General features: G+C 59.9%; 4 protein-coding genes across 5 annotated transcripts in view; 3 read left to right on the top strand and 1 right to left on the bottom strand.

The window, feature by feature from the left end:
• The first annotated feature begins 121 nt into the window (after positions 1-121).
• ZGPAT (zinc finger CCCH-type and G-patch domain containing) lies at positions 122-10920 on the top strand. Of its 2 annotated transcripts, none has more exons than XM_079718597.1 (7): positions 122-259; positions 538-1177; positions 8586-8719; positions 8946-9101; positions 9757-9876; positions 9963-10423; positions 10516-10920. In XM_079718597.1, the coding sequence occupies exons 2-7, from the start codon at positions 594-596 to the stop codon at positions 10735-10737; spliced, it is 1677 nt and encodes a 558-aa protein (XP_079574723.1). In that variant the 5' UTR covers positions 122-259; positions 538-593; the 3' UTR covers positions 10738-10920. The 2 variants fall into 2 exon arrangements, with proteins under 2 accessions (XP_079574723.1, XP_079574724.1); XM_079718598.1 differs by having other exon boundaries at positions 9963-10371.
• A 1451-nt stretch (positions 10921-12371) lies between these two features.
• On the top strand, positions 12372-13728 carry LIME1 (Lck interacting transmembrane adaptor 1; the record flags this gene model as incomplete). The annotated part of the gene is given in 5 exon segments (XM_079719126.1): positions 12372-12469; positions 12655-12712; positions 12772-12783; positions 12787-13293; positions 13392-13728. Coding segments are annotated over 5 exon segments (993 nt in total). The 3' UTR covers positions 13710-13728.
• An 882-nt stretch (positions 13729-14610) lies between these two features.
• Positions 14611-18231, top strand: SLC2A4RG (SLC2A4 regulator). The gene is made up of 8 exons (XM_079718955.1): positions 14611-14835; positions 15126-15250; positions 16168-16277; positions 16772-16950; positions 17022-17122; positions 17210-17447; positions 17535-17626; positions 17717-18231. Exons 1-8 carry the CDS (start codon positions 14725-14727, stop codon positions 17826-17828), a joined length of 1068 nt encoding a protein of 355 aa, XP_079575081.1. The 5' UTR covers positions 14611-14724; the 3' UTR covers positions 17829-18231.
• Positions 18232-21346: 3115 nt separating this feature from the next.
• Positions 21347-21743, bottom strand: part of ZBTB46 (zinc finger and BTB domain containing 46) — a gene marked incomplete at its 3' end in the record, with an annotated part of 35747 nt that continues 35350 nt past the window's right edge. Inside the window, exon 4 of the mRNA XM_079719343.1 lies at positions 21347-21721. Within this exon, the coding sequence (XP_079575469.1) occupies positions 21347-21721 (375 nt within the window). The remainder of the gene's footprint in view (positions 21722-21743) is intronic.

Below are 21743 nucleotides of genomic sequence, written 5' to 3' on the forward strand. Positions count from 1 at the left end.
GCCACCCGGGGAGGGGCGGAGCCGTCCCGGCGGCCCCTGCGCCAGGCACTTCCGGCGGCGGCGGCGGCGGCGGCGGCGCTGGCGCTCGGGCGGAAGTTCCTGTCGGCTGCGGGGGCGGAAGCGGGCGCCGGGCGGCTTTGGCCGGTGAGGCCGGCAGGCCGTCTGTGGCGGCAGCCGGGAGACGGCGCAGAGGAGGGCCGGGCCGGAGGCGACGGGGTCTGGGCGACGGGGCCTGGGCCCTTGGTGGCAGGCCGAGCGGGTGCGGGCGGCGCGGGCCCCGGGGGGTTGGCCCGGCCGGAGGCATCGGGGGGAACTTGACGGCAGCTCCCGGGAAGGGAGCGGAGGCCGTGGGGCCAGCGGCCAAGGGCTGGCTCTGGCTCTTCTTCTCGGAGCTGGAAACTTCTCTCGGCCCAAACGGGAGGCAGGGCGGTTCACGGTTCCGCAGGCTGTCCGCCGAGGGCGGCGATTGGCCAGCGCTCAGTGCCGGCCTCGCGGGGACGGCCGGTCCCGGGTTCATCCGGCTTCTCTTCCCCGCAGCGCTGGCTCCCACGCCTCCCCTCTGAGGACCCAGGGACCCGGCCCCTCCCGACAGGATGGACGAGGAGAGCCTGCAGACCGCCCTCCGGACCTACGACGCGCAGCTGCAGCAGGTGGAGCTGGCTCTGGGCACTGGCCTGGATCCCTCGGAGCTGGCAGACCTGCGCCAGCTGCAGGGGGACCTGAAGGAGCTGATCGAGCTCACTGAGGCCAGCCTGGTGTCCGTCAGGAAGAGCAAGCTGCTGGCGGCCTTGGATGGAGAGCGCCCAGCCCAGGAGGATGCTGAGTACTTGGCTTTCCAGAAGGCCATTGCTGAGGCAGTGGAGGTGCCAGTAGCCCCCGAGGCAGAATTGGAGACTGTTCCTATGAGAGAGACCGGGCCAGGACCCACGGAGCCTGGGCGGGAGGAGGACGAGGGGGAGGACGAGGACGGGGCAGAGCTGAGTGGGAGGAAGGTGAATGCCCCCTACTACAGTGCCTGGGGCACCCTGGAGTATCACAACGCCATGATCGTGGGCACCGAGGAGGCGGATGATGGCTCCCCGGGCGTGCGCGTACTCTATCTCTACCCCACTCACAAGTCCCTGAAGCCTTGCCCATTCTTCCTGGAGGGGAAGTGCCGTTTCCAGGAGAGCTGCAGGTAAGGCCTAGGTTCCCGGGGCCCCTGGGGGCGTTGGTGGGGGGTGGATTGCAGACAGGATCAGGGGCTAGGTGGGCCTTCTGGGCTTTGAAGTTTTGGAGTTTTGTCCTTCTTTGCCCAGCAGAGTGCTGACAAGAAGAGAACTTGGGGGGCAGGGGATTCTTCTAGCAGTGTTCTTGTTTAGGTGTTTAATTGGATTTTCTCCGGGTAGATGAAGAAGTATGGAAGGGCTGATGTTGAGAAGAATGGACTCCCCCCGCTCCGCCCCCATCACCAGTTTTATTCTTCAGAATGAAACTTCTAAAATTTGCTTTTATTGTAGAAACTTTATTATAGAAGTTGTCAAACACATATGAAGTTGGAGGGAGTAGTGTACAGGCTGCCCGTGCTCCAGCCTCAGGCGTCATTGTCCATCAAGGTCGTGCCAGTCTTGTTTCAACTCTTCCTGCCTCTGGATTACCTTAAAGCAAGTTGTAGAAATTACTGGGCTTTTCACTTATAAATACTTCAGGATACCACCCTAACCTGAGTGATAAGGATGTTATTTTAAAAACTATCCCCATGTCGCCATCACACTTAGGGAATTTAACAGCAATACTTTGTTCGCATTCAAATTTCCACAGTTGTAATGATGTTGCTTTTTGTTTAAGCACATGACTTTAACTTTGCTTCTTTTTACTTTTTTTTTTGCAAAGAATACTTACCGAGATTTCCAGTAGATGATTTTCTTTTTTAGCCAATTGTCCGGGGTAACTTCCTTCAGTTCTTCCGCTGTCTTGTTTCTTTATAGATTCTTGCTGAGCCCAAAGTCTTATTTGCTACATTTCCCCCTTTTTTCCTTTCTTTCCCTGTAAGTTTTGTGAAAGGCGTAGCGTGCATACAGGAGAGTGCACGACAAATCAGTCCTAAGCCTCCTCCAGCTCCCACGGGGTGGGCGCGCCCCTCTCGTCAGCCAACAGTCAAGGAGCAGTGGAGGGAGCCTTCCATCCTTTCTGCCTCTGGTCCCTCTGGAGGGTTCCTCCCCGTCCCTGTGCCACGTCCTGTGTGGGGATGAGAACTAACGTGTCCCCGTACTGCATCCTCTGGGCAGGCACTGTTCCGAGGATTTCATGCGTATTAACTCACCTGGCAGCAGGCCCGCCAGGTAGGCCGTAAGGCTGCTGTGGTCGCTGGGGCTCCCAGGCAGCCGGGCTCTGAGACGGGCCGGCTCCCCTCTGCCCTGCTCTCAGCTGCTGCCTGCTGTCAGCTTTAGGCCCAACCCATGCAGCCCACGAACATGCCTCTCACCACCACCCGGGTCTGCTAGTTATTTTCTTGCATTTGCTTTGGATTTTTAAAATTTACTTATTGAAAGTTTTATTTGAAAATTTTATTTTAAAGATGAAATAGACAGCGTTGAAGCACCCTGTGACCCACCACTCTGTCGCAGTCCCCTCCCCTTCTTGGGAGGCCTGTTGTCACATCTGTGGTGTGTTTCTCTCTAGTATACATGAGACCTTTATAGACACGTGTATCTGTGAATAGGACATATTTGTGCTTTATTTTCTAATTAAATGGTTAGCACGCAGGATGCTTCATGTTGCAGCTCTTCTCACAGAGAAAAGTCCACGTTGATATTTATAGAACTATTTTGTGCATTTTAACTGCTGTGTTATTTTCCTCATGAATATGCCACATTTTATTCTGTCTCCTGGTGTTTCCCAGTTTGTTTGTTTCTTTTAATTTATTGATTGATTGATTGCTGCGTTGGGTCTTCGTTGCTGCGTGCGGGCTTTCTCTAGTTGCGGTGAGCGGGGGCTACTCTTCGTTGAGGTGCGCGGGCTTCTTATTGCAGTGGCTTCTCTTGTTGCGGAGCACGGGCTGTAGAGCACAGGCTCGGTAGTTGTGGCACGCAGGCTCAGCAGTTGTAGCTCGTGGGCTCTAGAGCACAGGCTCAGTAGTTGTGACGCACGGGCTTAGTTGCTCCGCGGCATGTGGGATCTTCCCGGACCAGGGCTCAAACCTGTGTCCCCTGAATTGGCAGGCGCATTCTTAACCACTGCACCACCAGGGAAGTCCAGTTTCCCAGTTGTTATTTATTACAGACAACGTGCTGTGAACATCCTAGTGCACATCTTTTGTCCCTGGTGAGAATGTCCCCGGTGTGTAGCAGTGTGGAGAACATGCGCATTTTCTGTCCTTGTGCGCTGTGCGGTTCCCAGTCCCTGGTCCGCTCCATAGTCACCCTTGGTCACGTTCTCTTACTTGTGAATTCGTGCCCACTGAGAGCTGGGGAGGTGATCTTGATTGAACTTGTATTTCCTTGACTATTAGCAAGATTGAGCCTTTTTTCGTACATTTGTTCTAACTTCATCACTCTGTGTTTCAATATCCTTATCCGTAAGACAGAGATGAGCATGTCTCTCGCAGTTGTTGGGAGAACGGGATGCGTTAGTAGAAGTAAAAGAATATTGAACAGTAGCTAACATGTAGTAAGGACACAACGAACTTCAAATTTTTATCTTGTTATTGTAAAATAAAATCAGACGGGAAGTAAAGAAATAGCATGAGGAATCATTGTAACACCCTAGTACTTGCTGCTCAGATCAAAACTACAAATTTGCCAATTACCCCAGGAGCCCCTCTGTTTGCCTCAGCCCAGACACAGCCTTCTCCCTCCTCCGAAAAGAAGCACTCTCTAGACTTTTATGATGATCACTTCCTTGTGTTCTTTGTTGCTTGTCACTCAGGTGCGGCCGGGGTGTAAACGCTGTAGTTTAATCTTGCTCGCTTTTTAAGGCTGCTGTGTCTGCACCCCGCCCCCTCCCACCCCCGCCTTTCCTGGCCTCACAGTTTCACTGTTGAAGGACCAGACCCTTTTTGACCATCATCGACCGCCCTGGTGCAGCCCAGCATGTTCCTGTGTTCACCGCAGGCTGGCATCTGGACCCAGGGACCTGGTCACACTCAGGACCCCCAGTTGGGCATGTCTCTAGGTGTTGTGCTTTCGTCAGGAGGCACCTGATGTATAGCTGCCAACGGTGCTCAACGCCGAGATCCACTGATACAGTGTGGATTGCAAAAAAGATCTCTTTAATTCTGCCAGTTCATTTACTAGCCGACCGTTACAGAGAGATGCCTTTCCTTGTCTACAATTTGGCTACCTAGTGGTACAGGTCATATGGAAAAGGCAGGGTAATGCCGGACTTTTCTGTTTTGTTTCCTTGGTTTCCAGGAGAGCAAATTGGTTCTCTTTCATCCTGAGGTGGTAAATTGGCTTTTAAAAAATATTTAATATCCATATGGACTGATGGATTGGAATATATTTGATGAATTTCAGTCCACAGAGATTCTGATTTTTTTTATTTTTTTTATTTTTTATTTTTTGCGGTACACGGGCCTCTCACTGTTGTGGCCTCTCCCGTTGCGGAACACAGGCTCCGGACGCGCAGGCTCAGCGGCCATGGCTCACAGGCCCAGCCGCTCCGCAGCATGTGGGATCTTCCTGGACCGGGGCACGAACCTGTGTCCCCTGCATAGGCAGGTGGACTCTCAACCACTGCGCCACCAGGGAAGCTCAGATTCTGTTCTTTATTGAGACTCAAATTGTCTCACCCTTGTCAAGTGGGAGCTTCTTCAGGTTGGCTCCCACATCCTTTTGACACAGCCCCAGGAGTCAGGGTTTCCCACAGTCATCTGCACTCTTCCTACCCCAGACCTGAAGGCACCCAAGTCTCCAAGAAGCCCTGGTTTCTTTTAATGGGAGATGGTATTTCACAACCCACAGTGGGGGCACTGGGATGCACTTTGCTGCTAGTTGATTCATCACTGTAGGCTTTTTCAGCAGACGGAACTAGGAAATACAGGTGGACACACACTAATGTATGTGTTAGTGTATGTGCCCATACCACATACTTATGTTTTTAAGGACAAATACCTTGTGAATTTATACTGATATTTCCAATTCAAATTAAGGACTGCAGTGTTTCTACTTAATCTTTTCTGGATCACATCCGTATTTCCTTCTTTACGCCAGGACTCTGGTTCTCAAGGACATAGGGAATTGGACATATGGACATATGGCTCCAAAGGACCCATAATTAATTTGTTTTATCCCATTTTACACACACAGGACACTCAGAATAACAACATTCATTCTTTAGTTATGATGATTGAAAACTGTTAAAAGCATTTTTACATGTACGACTACCCACACTCTCCCTCTGTCTTTGTGGTTGCACTGGACCTGCGTTTTGGGTCTTGTGGCCATTACAGCCGTTGTTTCCCTTCTACTCCCAACCTTAGTTCTAGAAGGACCTTTGCATTTCATGCTTACCATCATTCCATCTGTTGGGGTCTTTTTAGCGTTTCGGTTGTCTGAGACTCGTTTTCTGGTAGATTCTTCAGGAAGGGCTCACAGGAATAATGTTTTCGGAGATCTGGCATGTTGATTAGGTTCTGTTTGTGTCTTTTATACTGGAAGAGCAATTTTGTTGAATACATTAAGTCCCCTTCATACGAACGAGTTCTGTTCCGAGAGTGCGTTCATAAGTGCAATTTGTTCATAAGTCCAACAAAGTTAGCCTAGGTACCCAACAAACACAATCAGCTATATAGTACCGTACTGTAATAAGCTGTTAATACTTTGCACACAAGTAATACATAAAAAACAACACAAAAATAAAACATTTTTAATCTTACAGTACCTTGAAAAGTACAATAGTACAGGACAACAGCTGGCATGCAGTGGCATGTTTGCATCTTTGAAAGTTCGCAACTTGAAGGTTCGTATGTAGGGGACTTACTGTATGAGATTCTTGTCTCATATTACTTTCCTTGAATATTTCATATAACTTACTCCATTTTGACATAAAATATTGTTGAAATTTTCCCTTGTAAATCACATGCTCTAATGGTGTAAGGGTCCAGCTTCATTCTTTTGCATGTAGGTATCCAGTTTCCCAGTACCATTTGTTGAAAGAACTGTCCTTTCCCCATTGAATTGTCATGACACCCCTGACGAGACCTGACTGATGTGTGTGAGGGGTTATTTCTGGGTTCTCTCATCCAGTTCATTGGTCCACACCAATGGACTGGATGTGTTTATGCCAATACCTACTGTTTGGATGACTGTAGCTTTGTAGTAAGTTTTGAAGTCAGGAAGTACATAGTCCTCAAACATTTTTTCTTAAGATTCTTTTGGCTATTCAAGATCCATTGCATTTCCATATGAATTTTAAAATCAGCTTGTCCAATTCTGTGTAAAAGAAGATTGGAATTTTGATAGGAATTGCATTGCATCTGTAGATCAATGTGGGTGGTATTGCCATCCTAATAATATGAAGTCTTCTAATTTATGAACATGGGATCTCTTTCCAATTATGTAGGTCTTTAATTTCTTTCAGCAATGTTTGTAGTTCACAAGCCTTGGTTAAATTTATTTCTAAGTATTTTATTCATTTTCATGCTGCTGTAAATGAAATTATTTCATTTTTAGATTGTGCATTTTTAGTGTATTAATATACAACTGACCTTTCTGTGTTGATCTTATATCCTGTAACACTGTCAGATTCATTTTTTAGCTCTAATAGGATTTTTTTGTGGATTATTTAGGGTTTTCTATATATACAGTTATGTCATTGACAAATAGAGGTACTTTTGCTTCTTTTTAAAAAAAATTTTTTTTTGGCTGCATTGGGTCTTCGTTGCCGTTCTCGGGCTTTCTCTAGCTGCGGCGAACGGGGCTACTATTCTTCGTCGTGGTGCGCGGGCTTCTCATTGCAGTGGCTTCTCTTGTTGTGGAGCGTGGGCTCTAGGCGCGCAGGCTTCAGTAGTTGTGGCTCGCGGGCTCTAGAGCGCAGGCTCAGTAGTTGTGGCGCACGGGCTTAGTTGCTCTGTGGCATGTGGGATCTTCCCAGACCAGGGCTCAAACCCGTGTGCCTTGCATCGGCAGGCGGACTCTCAACCACTGCGCCACCAGGGAAGCCCCAAAGATTCTTGCAGGGAGGTTTAGTTGGTGGCGTCTGTGGTGTCTGGGTGTGTTGAGGGGGTGTTTGGCCAAATTCACCGAGTCTGGGCATCTTTCCTCAGTTGAAGAGGGCTTTTCAACCACCATGCCCACTGCAGGACACGTGGGCCAGTTTTGCAGCTGCTGGTGCCACTGGCCGTTGGTAGTACCCTGGGTGCCTGAGGACAGTCAGGGGTGAGAAGGAACTGGCCAGAACCCCGCCAGGGAGGCATCCAAGGCCACCTTTGTTTGCTCCTGGAAGGTGACTGAAATGCCTTGTTTCCTCTCCTTTCTCCCCATGGACTCCACCTAGGAGACCAGCCATGGCAGGGCTGCCTGTGTGTCCGGAGCGAGTGCCCGTCTTCACTTACTCTCTTGGGGTTAGAACCGCTTCCTCCTTGCAATGGGGGCGCAGCAGGAGACGTGTGCGTGGTTGCTTCATGTCTTTATTTGGCAAAGTTAGAGGTTGCAGCCCTCTGTTCCCACTTCCTCCCCCACCTCCTCTCTCCCGGTTTTCATTTTGGTTTCACTGTTTCACTGACATCTAGAAGTCAAGGCAGCACTATTACAACCAGCTCTTTCTAATTGGCTGGGGAGGACTCAGTCCTGTGAGAGCACGCAGACACACTTGCCTTGATGACCTGTTGTATCTGGTGGAGAGGCGCCAGGGAGCTCTCATCACAAGGATGTCTACCAGCCATGTGTGTGCCTGTGTATACATGACTCTAGCCCAGAAGGCTGGGGAGAAACTCGAAGCGTCTTTTCCTCAGGGTACCCAGGTCCATCCTGAGAGTGAGAGCACAAGCACAAGTGTGTGTGTGTCCATACATGTGCATGCACATATGTACACGTGTGCACATGTCCATACACGTGTGCATGTACATTGCGTATGTGTGTAGGTGAGTGCTTGTGTATACTGTGTAAGTGTGCGTGTGTGTGCATGTGTACTTGTGTCTGCATGTGTGTGCACGTGTGTATGAGTGTGCATATGCATACTTGTGTGCACGTGTATGTGTGTGCACACGTGTGCATGTGTGTGCACACGTGTATGCATGCATAAATGTGTGTATTGTGCACGTGTGTAGAAATGCATGTATGGGTGTGTGCACATGTGTGCATGGGTTGTGTGCATACATGTATACTCGTGTTCAGTGTATATTGTGTGTGCATGTGTGCGTGGGTGTGTATTGTGTGCATGTTTGTACACGTGTGTGTTCAGTGGATTGTGTACATGTGTGCATGGGTGTGTGTGTCATGTGTTTGTACACACGTGTTCAGCAGATATGTATGTAGATGTGTGTGTCTGTCTCCCTGTCCATCCTTCCTGTCCAGGCGGTCTCCAGGCAGGTAGACTGGATCCTCCCGGCTCATGGGGCCCTGGTGGCCGTATCTGAGTCTGCATTCCTATGGCCCTCTCTGCAGGTTCTCCCATGGGCAGGTGGTCTCTGTGGATGAGCTGCGCCCCTTCCAGGACCCAGACCTGAGCTCCCTGCAGGCCGGCTCTGCGTGTCTGGCCAAGCGGCAGGACGGCCTGTGGTACCCAGCGCGGATCACTGGTGAGGCTGCCCGGGGCCTCCCTGACGGGGTCCTTTCTGGGAAGCCCTCCCCGTGTGTCACACGTTAGTCCTGCCCAGCCCCTCCTCTGTTTGGGCGTTGGGATCCCACCCCACGCCCAAGAGGAGCAAGGCCCCGCCTTGGCCTTGGCCCCGCCCTGCTCCCAGCTTTCAGAGTGTCTCCTTCCATGTGTTGAGGCCACTGCGCTGCTGCCTTGTGCCCCTCCAGATGTGGACAGTGGCTACTACACGGTCAAATTTGACTCTCTGCTGTTGAAAGAGGCCGTGGTGGAGGGGGACAGCATCCTGCCCCCGCTGCGCACGGAGCCCGCAGGTTCTTCTGACTCAGACAGCAGTGACGTGGACGACCCCAGCTATGCTCGAGGTATGGCTGCTGCGACCCCGAGAGGCTCCTGGCTGGCAGGGTCCCATATTGTGGTCAGTAGGAGGACGCAATCGGGGCAGGGGGCAGGCGCGAGGCCCCCACAGCGGGCAGGGGAGATGAGAGGGTGCGTGATGGGTCTGGGGCAGGTCTGGAGACCCACAGATGCAGAAACCCAGAATGATGACAGTCCCACGCGAGCCACAGGAGTAGATGGGACGCACAGGAAGGGACGGTTTCCTGCAGGGCACGGGGACCTGGCGGTGGACAGAGGAACTGGCTAACGGTGTCTGGCCCTCCCCCAGGGGGGTGTCCGCCTGGGATCCGTTAGCCAAGTTGTCCATGCTGATGGGGGGGAGGACTGAGCCGGCAGGTAGAGGCGGGCACTCCTCTGTTAGGGGAACGGCAGCACCCACCTCCAGGGAATAGGAAAGGGGCCACCACGTGAGCAGGTCGTGACCCTGAAGTGTGGAGAGGGCTGGGCTCTGCCACAGGCTCTGCCTGTCGTTCGCACCACACAGCCCTGGGCAACTGGCAGGGAGCCAGGGGTGCCGGGGATTGGCCCTGGCCCAGAGCTGAGCTCTTGGGCTAACCTTGGCCGGAGCCCAGGGTGCCCCGCGTCCAGCTGGGTTAAGCTGTTGCCCTCTGATGCTCGCAGTGGTGGAACCTGGTGCTGCCGACGCCGGGACCTGCAGCTCTGCCTTCGCCGGCTGGGAGGTGCACACGCGGGGCATCGGCTCCAGACTCCTCGCCAAGATGGGCTATGAGTTTGGCAAGGGTGAGTGTGCGCTGCACGGGGGGGCGAAGGGCTCCCTCAGCACGGCCCCGGAGTCCAGGGGCAGTGCCAGCTCCGTGTACCCCCAGGTCTGGGCCGGCACGCGGAGGGCCGGGTGGAGCCCATCCACGCTGTGGTGCTGCCGCGAGGCAAGTCGCTGGACCAGTGCGCGGAGATCCTGCAGAAGAGGACCGGGGGCAGCCAGGCTGGCGCCAGCAGGCCCCCAAAATGCCGGGGCAGAGGGCGCGGGCCTAGGGGCCGCCCGCCGTCTCGCAATGTGTTTGACTTCCTGAACGAGAAGCTGAAAGGCGGGGCTCCTGGGGCCCTGGAGGCGGGGGTGGCGCCCCCGGGGAGGAGGAGTGGTGAGGAGGTGTACCACGCCAGCAGGAGTGCCAAGCGCGCCCTGAGCCTGCAGCTCTTCCAAACGGAGGAGAAGATCGAGCAGACCCAGCGAGCCATCCGGGGCATCCAGGAGGCCCTTGCCCGCAATGCTGGCCGGTACGTGTGGGCCCTGCCCGAGCCACGCCGCACCCCTGCCCGTGGTGCCTGGGTGAGAGCTCGCCCCGACCCGAGGGCGGCGGGCCAGATCTGAGGAGGGCCTGGAGGGTGATGGGCAGTGCTGAATGGCGGGCCCCTCCCCAGGCACAGCGTGACAGCAGCCCAGCTGCAGGAGAAGCTGGCGGGAGCCCAGCGGCAGCTGGGGCAGCTCCGGGCCCAGGAGGCGGGCCTGCAGAGGGAACAGAGGAAGGCGGACACCCACAAGAAGATGACCGAGTTCTAGGGCCCCCACACGTGGCGTGGACAGAGCTCAGGGACCCCGGCTCCCGCTGCCCGCAGGAAGACCAGCTGTCGCTCGACAGCTAGGACGCCACCGGAGGAGGGGCCAGCCCTCACAGCTGGCCGCCTTGCCGGCCTCGGGCGTGTGGCCACTGCTGAGAGGAGACAGGCTGCAGGGGTTCCTGACACTTCCTTGACCATTGAGCCCACCTACCAGTGTCCTGGGCTGTCTCCTGAGCAAGGACATTAAAGTGACTTTGTTGCATTGTCTTTTAGTGGAGGCTCGGCTGGCTGTGGGGACTTTGAGGAGGAGGGGTCTTTGCACCGGGTCACGGGGCTGGGCTGGAGGGGTCCTGAGTGAGGGTGCTGCCCAGCACCCTGCCCAGAGGCAGAGGGCCCAGGAGGACGGGCATCCTTTCTGCTCTCCCAGATGGTCACAGCCTAGGGTGCCCCCCACGTTGCCTGACACCCACAGACGGGTGAGCCCGGTGCTGCAGTGATGGAAGGAGACCATGGCTGTGCGGGGCCAAGAGGGAGCGCCGTTATCGAGGCAGGAGGACCCGGTGGGGCGGGGGGTGTTGGCACCCTGGGTCCGTGCCTGCCTGTTTTGTTGCCCACACGCACCCACTGCATCGTGGGTGGAGACAACATGATTTAGGGCCTCCGATCAGCACCAGCTCGCAGCACACCCTTGCCAAGTCCCGTCTAGGCCCCAGGCAGGGCCACAGCAGGTGAGTGAGGCTGCCGTGGCGGCTGCGTGGGAAGACGCGGCGTGGTGCATGGGCAGGAAGTGAGGTGGGGAGCTGGGCCGAGGGCGACACAGGCCTTGTGGCTCGAGGTGCCCAAGCTGCCCGCCACCCTAGGTGGTGGAGGAGGCGCACCAGCCCCAGCCTTGGTGAGTGCCCGCTCTGTCCTCCAGCCTGGCTAAGGCTCCGGGCCCCTTGGTGCCTTCTTAGGGCAGCTGAGGGCAGGGGTCTGGGAAGACTGGGCCCTACCAGGTCAGGGCATTGGGACCTGGGCCCTCTGGTGAGGAAAGCCCACTCCCTGGGTCTGAGCAGACCGGCCCCCACCTTTGGAGACAGCTCCATGCTGCTGGCCCCTCACCTCCGGCACCTGTGCCAAGACTCCAGGAAGCGGATGTCCGATGGCAGGGACAGTTGGAGGGGAGGGATGGAGAGCCAGGGGTGGGGTGGTCAGTGTCCAAAGCAGCCCTTCCTGCCTGCTGACCCCCAGCTTTCCAGCCTCTCAGGGGGCCAGTCTCTGTAGTGGACAGCTAGGGGGCATCACCTGGACAGGAGCCATGCCTGGGATGTGACCTGGGGGCCTCCCCGGCTCTCAGGTTTGGCCTCAGTGACCACAGCGGGGCCGTGGCCAGGTACCAGCTGCCCCGCCCCTCAGCTGGCCACGCTCGGCCATCACTGGAGTCATCCTTGCCAACTCAGGTCCTCTGGGGGCCAGGCAGAGCGTGCCTCACCCCTCACCAGCAGACCCTGGGCAGAGGCGGGAGGGTGGGCGCTGAGGCTGTGTCCCCTCGGCCTCCGTAGGAGGGAGAGGCTGCTGAGCCTTGGGGTTTCCTGTGTGCTGAGTCAGAGCATGGGGGTGGGGGTGGGGGGACCTTCCAGCAGCACAAGGCGCAGAAGTGGGGCTGTCAGGTTGGTGTCCAGTCCCTCAGCCCCCGGCACCCTGTCTTCTGCCCCCAGGCCCATCCCCGGCTTCGCAGGATGAGGCCACAGGTACCCTCGGCCCCTCCTGCCCTCTGGGGCCTAGGGCGCCTCGCCCTGCTCCTCTGGCTGTGGATGTCGCGCACAGCGTGCCACAGGTGTGACCGTCCCTGGCCCGGGTGAGGCCTGGCTCAGCTCTACAGCCAGAGGGGGCGGGACTCAGGCAGGCCCAGCGGCCCAGCACCCGCTCTCTACACACACGTCCCTACGGGCCTTGGACTGGAGGCCGACGCCTCTGACCCGCACCTCTGCCTCCCCGCTCTGATGACCCTCTTGCACCCAGGAAGCGGGCACAGAGGCAGCTGTCTGGGCCGCAGGGCAGTGTAATGCCAGCAGAAGCGGTGAGTGCCAGGGTGTCCCTGGGGCCAGCAGGGGACCGGCCAGCCTTGCTTGCCCCCAGTCACTGCTGAGATGACCCCACCACTGCTCCCTCGGTAAGTCGGACACCAGACTGCATGAGCTGCACCGCCGCTGGCCCTGCAGCGGAGGTGAGCTGGTGGAAGGGCTGGGGCCTGGCGGTGGGCAGGCGTCCCCGGACCCCCAAGTAATCTCTGCCCTGCCCCCACCCTCAGCCCCACGGCCTGCCAGCATGGATCTGCACCCGCAATGGCAGGAGGCATCCAGAGGCACGACGACCAGGCCCCCGGCAGCCTTCCCACACCAGGAGCTGCCCCTGGCCACGCCCTCCACCGACCCTGAGGCCACCTATTCCAACGTGGGGCTGGCTGCCGTCCCCAGAGCCGGGCTGGCAGTCACCTCTGGGGTGTGGGCAGGGGCACAGCTGACCAGCAGCTGTGCCAGGCCTGGTCCCAAGGCCAGACCCGTGGTGGCTGAGTATGCCTGTGTCCAGAAGCTCAAGGGAACAGATCGGGGCCCCCAAGGCCTGGAGCAGGGGAAAGTTGAGGCGACCCCAGCTGCTCAGGTGAAGTGAAGGGTGCGAGGTAGGGTGGGTGGGACTGGGCAGATCCTTGGCCGAGTGGATGGTGCTGACCCCTCCCTGGACTGGCTTCCTCTCTCCAGGTGGACATCCTGTATTCCAGGGTCAGCAAGCCTAAAAGGAGGGACCCAGGACCTTCCACAGACCAGCCAGACCCCAAGGGTGGGGAAGCGAGTTTGGCTCTGGGGAGTGACCTGGCCTACGAGGTCCTCCCTCTCAGGGGCCTGGGCGCGGACAAGAGCCTCCTGGAAAACGTGTATGAGAGCATCCAGGAGATGGGGGTCCCTGGGCACCTGGAACCCCCCAGCTCCAACTCCTACCAGGAGAGGCATGTGCAGGGCATGGAGACCCCCTGCTTCCTGTCTAAGCCTGGGAAGGGGTCTTCATCCCCTCTGCCTTGAACACCCAAGTACAGATGATCCTTCCTCCAGAGTGGGGTGCGACCCCTCACTTCCCACAGAGTCCCCTCCCCCACACGCGGCTAACAGCACGAATTCCGGATAGCAGTGCTGTCAGCCTATGGGATCCCTGGGGTCCTGGCTGCCATGTCCTCTCCAGGGCAGGGTCTCAATAAAGCCCCAGCTCAGGGAGCATGAACACTGCTATACCTCAGCCTGCTCTTCTTGAAAGCCTGGGAGGCTTGGCGAGGTGGGGTCTGGAAGGGGTGAAAACCTCTCCTTGGGAATGGGCTTCCTCTCGCTGGGGGTGCTGGGTACCTGCGCCCTGTCACCTGGGGCCGCCGGCTGGTCGGGCTCAGAAGACCGAGTGGGGAGGGAGGCAAGCCCTGGCGGGCGGTCCTCAGGCCGAGGGGCTCCGAGCGGTGAGCCGGCCCACAGGGTGGCTACCCCAGGGTGGGACCTTAACCCTGAACGACAGGGAAGGCTCCGCCACCCAGCCCCTGGAGTTACATAAGGGGCGCGGGAGGTGGGCAGTCGTGCGTTAAAGAATAACCTGCTCCCGGGAAGCCCGCCAAGGAGACGCGGCCTCCTCCCGGGTCCGGCAGCTCGCGCAGGGGCATCCCTCGAGGAAGCCGGCCCGCCCCGGCGACGGGGGCGCCGTGGCGGGGGCCGTCGGGCGGGCGGGCGGCAGAAGCCGGGCCCCCTCCCGGAGCGGCGCGGGAGCGGCCAGCGCGGGAGCAGCCGGCCAGGGGCGGGGTGTGGCCTCGAGGCGGTCCAATGGGCGCGGGGCGGGGCGGTCCAATGGGCGCGGGGCGGTCCAATGGGCGCGGGGCGGGCGGGGCCTCGGGCCGCGAGGAGGGGGCGGGGCCGGCCGGCAGCCTCCGGGCGGCGCGGCGCGGGCGGCGGCCGATCCAGGGCGGGGGTCGGTGGCCCGGCCAGCCCGGCCCAGCCCGGCCCGGCCCGGGGCTGCGTCCGGAGCGTCCGCCCTCGCCGCTGCAGCCTCGGTACCCGGCCGGCCATGGAGGCCGAGCGTCCCCCGGCGCCCGGCCCGGGCTGCGGGCGCCCCCCACTCCGCGCCGCCGGCCGGGACCCCGCGGCCGCGCCCGTGTCGGTGCCCGCGCCGCCGCAGGTACCGGGCTGGGGGCGCCGACGAAGTTCCCGCTGCGAAGATGGCGTCGGGCTGCACGAACTTTGGGCCCCGGGGCGGGGCGGGCGGGGGCGGCGCGTCGCCGCGCGTGTCCGTGGGTCCGGCGGGGCTGGGCCGGCGCCCGGAGTGCTTCCCGCCGCGGCGGCCGGGGGCGGGGCCGGGGGCGGGGTCGCACCGGCCGCAGCCGGTTTGGGGGCGGGCACCATCGGGTCGGGGTGGCGGTGGGGGTGGGGACTCGGCCGCTGCCCGCGCTGAGCCGGCCGCGTCCGCAGGGCCCTGCCGTGGAGTTCGCGCTGCCGCAGGAGCCGGAGCCGCGGGCCGCGGACCTCGGGGCCCCGGGGGCGGGGGCGGCGGGGCCACCGACGCCGTCGGCGCACATCCCGGTGCCAGGGCATAGGTGAGCCGGTGTTCGCGTGCCAGGCCGAGGGGGCGTGTGCACCCGTGCGCCTGTGTGTGCAGGGGTGGTGGATGGGGCGCGGGCTGGAGCCTTCCAGACCTCACCCCTGCGAGGGGGGCCTCGGTGGAGGGCAGGTCAGCATCCTGAACTGGGTTTCTGTCCTTGCCTTTCGGCTCTCCAGCCCTGGAGAAGTTAAGCAGAAATGACCGATGTATCAGTATGCCTTGTTCCTCCCCAAACCCTGAGGGCCAGAGCGCAGAACTGGGAGGGGGCGCCTGTCAGCCTCTGTGCTCAGGAGGCTGTGAGGCCCGCGTGAAATCGACTGTCTAGGCATCCCGGGGCCCCCGATGGCTGTCTCCCCAGCCCTGTCTGCAGAGAGAGAAACCCTCCCAGGTGCCTGACACCCCGGGCTGGCTGCGGAGGCGGGGGCGGGCTCTGGCCTTGCCCGCTGGGGCCCAGGGACCCGCTTGTGCTTCGAGCCCAGTCTTCCCTGGCTGCTGCTGACTGCTGGCTGCTCCCGCCCTCCCAGGTCTGGCGCTAGGCCCGCAGCTGCTGTTGCACAACCCTGGTTAATGTGTGACTGGGGGGAGGGCTGGCCTGGCCTGGCCCCACCGGCGGGGCCTCAGACCCCTGTCCAGCAGCAGGGTCTGAAGGAGCCACGGTGGAACAAAGCCCAGGCTGCAGAGAAGTCGGGCTTTGGAAAGACCCCGGCCCAGGCCTGTTCCCGGTGGTTCCTGGGGATTTGGAGCTCGGCAACCCGAGCTGGAGGTGGAGCTGGGCCTCCTGCCCGGCTCCTGGAGTGAAGGAGCTGGGTGCACACACGTGCCCAGGCCTGCACGTGTGCCGGGACGGGGACGGGCCTGGAGTACTTCTTGGGCCCTACCCACCCCCCCACCCCCCATCCCCATCTCCTCCAGAGCCCCCCCAGGAAAAGCCCGGCTGGACGAGGTCATGGCTGCCGCAGCCCTCACAAGCCTGTCCACCAGCCCCCTCCTGCTGGGGGCCCCGGCTGTAGCCTTCAGCACAGGTGAGACTTAGAGGCCTGGCTTGGGGTGAGGGGTGGCGGCAGGGCTCAGGGCCACTGTCCCTCCAGGACCCTACAAGCTGCCCAGCCCCTGTGGGGCAAGCAGAGCCGCTCACCTGGAATACCGTCTTCTAAGTGCATCTCCTGAGGCCTAAAGCGACATCAGGACCCCCATGGCCCTTCCCCGCGGCCAAAGCTGCAGTGCCCCAGGCCTGCAGGCCTCCATGACCTGTCCGTCTCCACCTGGCTGGCCAGGCAGCTCCCCACCCCGTACTCTTCTGGTCTTCCTTCTCTGTGCTGGAGAGGCTCGTCCCTGGGCTGCCGTGGTCAGCTCCTCCCGGCCACTACCCCCTCCAAGAGGTTCTTTGCCCTCCAGGCTCACCTGTGGACAGGTGAACAGGCGGAGGTTTTGCACTCAGGGACTCGTAGCCAGCAGCGTCTGCAGCACAGCCGTGGCCCCCAAAAGTCCTGATGCTGGCGCCGGTGTGTGTCCGCAGAGCCCAGCTTGGAGCCCTGGAGAGAGGCCCCGGTGCGGCCGCCGGGCAGCAGCGGCAGCAGCGGGGATGGGGGCTGGGGCCCGACCAGCGACCAGTCCTCTCCACCTACCCCTTCGCCCCCGCTGCCCCCTGAGGCAGCCCACTTCCTGTTCGGGGAGCCTGCCCTGAGGAAGAGGAAGGTGAGCCACGGCAGCCCTTGGAGCGGGGTGGACGTGGGGGGCGCCGAGGCTGACCGCCCCCTGTCGCCCAGAGCTCGCTGCAGGGGCTGTTCCAGTGTCTGTGGAAGCGCTGCGGGAAGGTGCTGAGCTCGGCGTCAGGGATGCAGAGACACATCCGTCTGGTGCACCTGGGGTGCGGCGGGGCCGGGGGTGGGGGAGGGGCGGGGGGCGCCAGGCAGGCCTCTGCGTCAGCTCGCACCCCACCCCCGGCCCCCAGCAGGCGGCAGGCAGAGCCAGAGCAGAGCGACGGCGAGGAGGACTTCTACTACACGGAGCTGGACGTCGGCGTGGACTCGCTGACCGACGGGCTGTCTGGCCTGACCCCGGGGTCCCCCACGGCCTCCGTGCCGCCCGCCTTCCCCCGCCTGGAGCCGCTGGAGCCCCCGGCCCTGCCCATCCTGCTGCGCCCGCCCGCCCTGCCCCCGCCCCCGGTGCTGAGCTCCCTGCCCGCCCCCCAGGTGTGCCCCAGTGACCCCGCTTGCCAGGTGGGTGAGGCCTCGGGTGGCTCTGGAGGGGCGCGAGGCCACAGCAGCGTCTCCTCTCAGGGCTGCCTGGCACCCGTCCACCCGGAGCCACAGCCCATCCCGGTCAGGGCCTGCGCGCCAGCCCTGCCGGCCAAGCCCGGTGCCAACCCGAGGTGCGTGTGTGTGTAAAGGGGCCGGGGAAGGCACCGGGCAGGGAGGCTCCCGGCCCGACAGCACCCCATGCCCCCCATGTGTCCCCCCAGGAAGCCCCGAGGTGACGCCAAGAAGTGCCGGAAAGTGTATGGCATGGACCACCGGGACCTGTGGTGCACGGCCTGCCGCTGGAAGAAGGCCTGCCAACGCTTCCTGGACTGAGCCCCGCCCGCCGGGGCCTCTCCTAGCTGCAGGGTCTTCTTTTTAACCGGTGGGGGGCGGTCCCCACCACTCAAAGTGCCTCTGAAGAAACCAGCCTCTTGGCCTTTTGCACTAAAGCCAAACCTCACAGCTGTCCCCTTGGCCTGGGGTCCCGAGGGGTGGCCGCCCCCCACCTGTCGGCCCTGGACTTGTCAGGGGTGTGACGGGCCCCGCTTTGGGGCCACACGGGGCCGTCCTCGATGCACTTTGAGGGGTGTCGGGGAGGGGGCGCCCCTGTCCGCACTTAACCTGACTGTTTGAGGGCCCGGGTGGACATTTGTACGGTGTTTGCCAAGCTCAGGTGTCTCACGTCTGGGCTGAACCAGGCGAGGAGTAACATTAAAGATTCGGGATTTTTCCAAAAGCTGTGTCTGCCTCCTGGGGGGAGGGACACAGAGCCGGGACCCCGCCATGGGCAGGGATGGCGGTGGGCAGACAGGAGGCCAGCAACCAGGCCACAAAGGGCTGGGGGTGGGGGTTACTCTCTGGCCCCCTCTACCCAGGGTGAGGCCAGAGGAGGGGACGCTGGCTGAAACACACACAAGGCATCTGCTCAAGCAGCAATTTCCCAGTTTATTGAAAGTGATCGCTTTGCAAGAAAGTCTAACTAATCCCGTCACAGAAAGGAGACCCACAGGCGGGCCCGGAGTGCGCCCGGCAGACAAGAAATCTCAAGACCACTAGGGAGGAGGTGCTGTTGGCCGTCGACGGCTCCGGGGAAGCAGGCGACAGCCGTGATGTCCCACTGACCAATTACAAAAGACTCCCCCAGATATGAAACACATCTCCAATACAAACACAGGTTTATAATAATTCATATAAAGCCGATATAATATAGATTATTCCCAGAAAAAAATCAACAGTCTTCAAACACTGCCCTTCTTCTGTCTGTTTTGTTTGTGTTGACAGGTTGAAAGCATGTTGAAAAAATAAATATTTAAGAAAAGCACACACACAGCGCCCTCACTACAAGTAGTTCTAAAAAGGGCCACATACAAAACACAATATAGGATCTAAAAAATAAAAACACCATTAAGTATGGCTTTCTTAAGAGTTGCACATGTCACAGAATGAGCGAAAATAAGATTATCTTTCATATAATATTGCAAAAAGTTCCAGTTTTTGCATTTTTTGAGTTCTCTTTTTTAAAAAGGAAGATGTGCAAAGTTGGAAGCAGTAGCTGTGTCCTTTCAGTTGAGGTCCCTATCCAGTCCTGGCAGTGTTGTGACTGTTCCCAAACCCAGAGTTCAAGCATACAACCCGGTCAGGATCCAGAGCTTGATACAAAATCTTGGTTCCCCCGCCCCTCCCCCACCCCCAAAGACCTTGCCGCCCGATGGACCGCGTCCCACATCGGCGTTGCAGACACCAAACACAGACGCACACAGACGGAAAGGTACAAAATGTGAGATGTGATTTACACGCTTTTCCGCTTCATAAAAAAATATTTATTAGTTTAAACATTGATTTGAAAAAAAAAAAAATCACGTTAAAAAAGAAACCTTCGTTACACGTCTTTCCCTCCCGCCTCTGGAGGCGGTGTGTTCGCCTGCATCTCTGAAATCCAGCTCTCCAGTTAACCGCACACGAGAATAGTGAACACACGGGGTTCGGGGGCGGGAGGTGGGACCCTCGGCTTTCCAGGGTATTGTTTTGAGGAAGAAAATGCCCTTGTGGCACTGAGGGCCCCGTTAAAAGTCAGCCAGGACGGTCCAGAGCGGGAGCGAGCAGGTCCTGAGTGCGGCGCAAAGGTGGCCCGGGGCGCGGGCGGCGGGCTGAGAGGTGGCCCCGTACAAAACCCAGAGACGCTTTGGTAGCAAAGGTCTGGTTTCCAAATGCATTTGATAAGAAAGTAAGTCTGTTTATAAAAGGGGTTAGAAAGTGGGGGAAAGGTACACAGTGGGGAGCCCCACCGAGGGGCTCAGCTGGGCCCCCACTGTGAAAGGCAGACCGGGGCACCGGCCCCAGAGGCACCCCAACCTGCCCCGGGCTCCTGCCCCCCGGCCCGGCCCGGCCCTTCCCTAAGGATGCCGGCGTTGAGGAGTTCGCAGCGTCCCCAGCTGAGGATGGGAGGGCAGCCCTCTTCTGACTGAGAGAAAGGTGGCTATGTTTAAAACAAAGCAAAACAAAAAATGAAGCTGCGACTCCTCCCCGGGCAGGGCTTCAAGGACAGCACCCGTCCGTGTTCACGCAGCCAGCCACTTACCAAGGAGGGTTCTGTGGGATTTGCCTTTCTCCACCTAGAAAGAGTAGATGGGACCTGGGAGAAATGCAGTAAAGCCATTCGGCTCGCAGGCTGTGGGGAGAGAGAAAATCAAGCCAGTGTCTCCTTCGGCTCTAGCTCAGCACCCAAGGGGCCCTGGCACAGTGTCCCGCAGGGGCTCCCAAGCGAGGCGGGTGGAGGGGATGGAATGTATGTGTCACGAGCCTGAAAGGGAGACAGGCCGGGGTTGGGCCCACAGTGTCCTCACAGCACACGGCGGGGCCCCGGCTTCTCAGAAGAAAGAGAGAGAAGGGGTCGTAAGCGTGTTTAAAAGACGGCGAGGGGGCTTGGGAAGGAACCAAAGGAAAGACACGTCTGCGAGTGTCGTCGAGCGGGAAAGAGAACACCGAACAGAACCATGTTACGTGCCAGCCTCAGTTTCCTTAGCTACTCACGGAACCGGGGCCCCGAGCACCTGGGGAGGGGGCGGCCCCCGCAGGCGGCGTGAGCAGCACTGGCGTTGGGGACACCATCCGGTGTTAGCAGCAACGAAGGCGAGCCGCCCGGAACGGTCAGCAGGAGTGGCCTGGGCGCGGCAGGACGGGTGGGGCGGAGGGGCAAGCCAGCCCAGAGAAGTGCACACAAAGAAAGAGGAGGCCCCTACGGTGGGAGCACCTGGGACCCCCGCCCAGCTGCCTCAGTCGGGGGATAGCACCTGGGCACCCTGGGCCGAGGTCGGCAGCTGCTATGTGTTGAGCACCAAAGCCCCGAGGCGGGAGGGCCGTGGGGCTTTCTGGACGCCAGACCTGGATCTCGCAGGCTGCCACCGGACGGCACAGCCCTCGAGGGTGGGGGGCAGCGGCAGCCGCCAGCAGTGACCCCACTGCTGAGAAGGGGGAGTGGAGGTGGGGAGGACTCGGCCCTGGACGGGGCCCAGGGTCAGGAGAACTCTCCTAACAGCTCCCGGACCCGGGCCTCGGGGCCACACTTGGGACCCCAGCCAGTGCTGGCCCTTTCTGGGCCACAGGCCACGGTGCGTCTGACGCCAGACCGGTGCGTCCTGGGCTCCCCTGATGCCCGCCCCGCGCCCCTGCTGGGGGAGGTGACAAGGGCTCTCCCTGGGCTCAGACCCGCCCCGCGCACGTCCCCAGCCCCACTCGCTGGGGCAGCACCCGCCTCTGAGCCCCAGGTGTCCTCGAGGGGTGGGGGAGAGCAGGTGAAGGGGGCCCGGGGCACACACAGGCGGGGGTGGCCGCGGCCCAGTGCCCGGCCCAGCCTAGGAGATCCAGGTGAAGTCCTTGTCGGTGCCCCGGGCAGGGCTGCGAGGCCCCCGCGGCGAGTCCTCGTCCTCCTTGTCGTCCCCCAGTAGTGCGTCCTCGGGGGCCAGGCCCACGTCGTCCTCGTCCTCGCCCAGCTCCTCCTCGCCCTCACCGCGTGGGTCCTCGGGGTCCTCCAGGTATGGCCCGTCGCCTGCGAACAGCTCAGGGGAGCCCTCGGCGCCGCCGCCATCCAGGGGCCCGGCCCCGCCGCCACCCGCGCAGTCGGCACACACGCCGTGGCGCCGCGAGCCGTGCTTGATGCCCACGCTGGCGGCCGACATGAACACGCGGCTACACAGCTTGCACACATACTTCTTGTCCTTGCTGTGCACCTGCGGGGGAACGGCGGTCAGT

This window comes from Hyperoodon ampullatus, assembly GCF_949752795.1.
Source record: "Hyperoodon ampullatus genome assembly, chromosome: 14".
Taxonomy (NCBI): Eukaryota; Metazoa; Chordata; class Mammalia; order Artiodactyla; family Ziphiidae; genus Hyperoodon; species Hyperoodon ampullatus.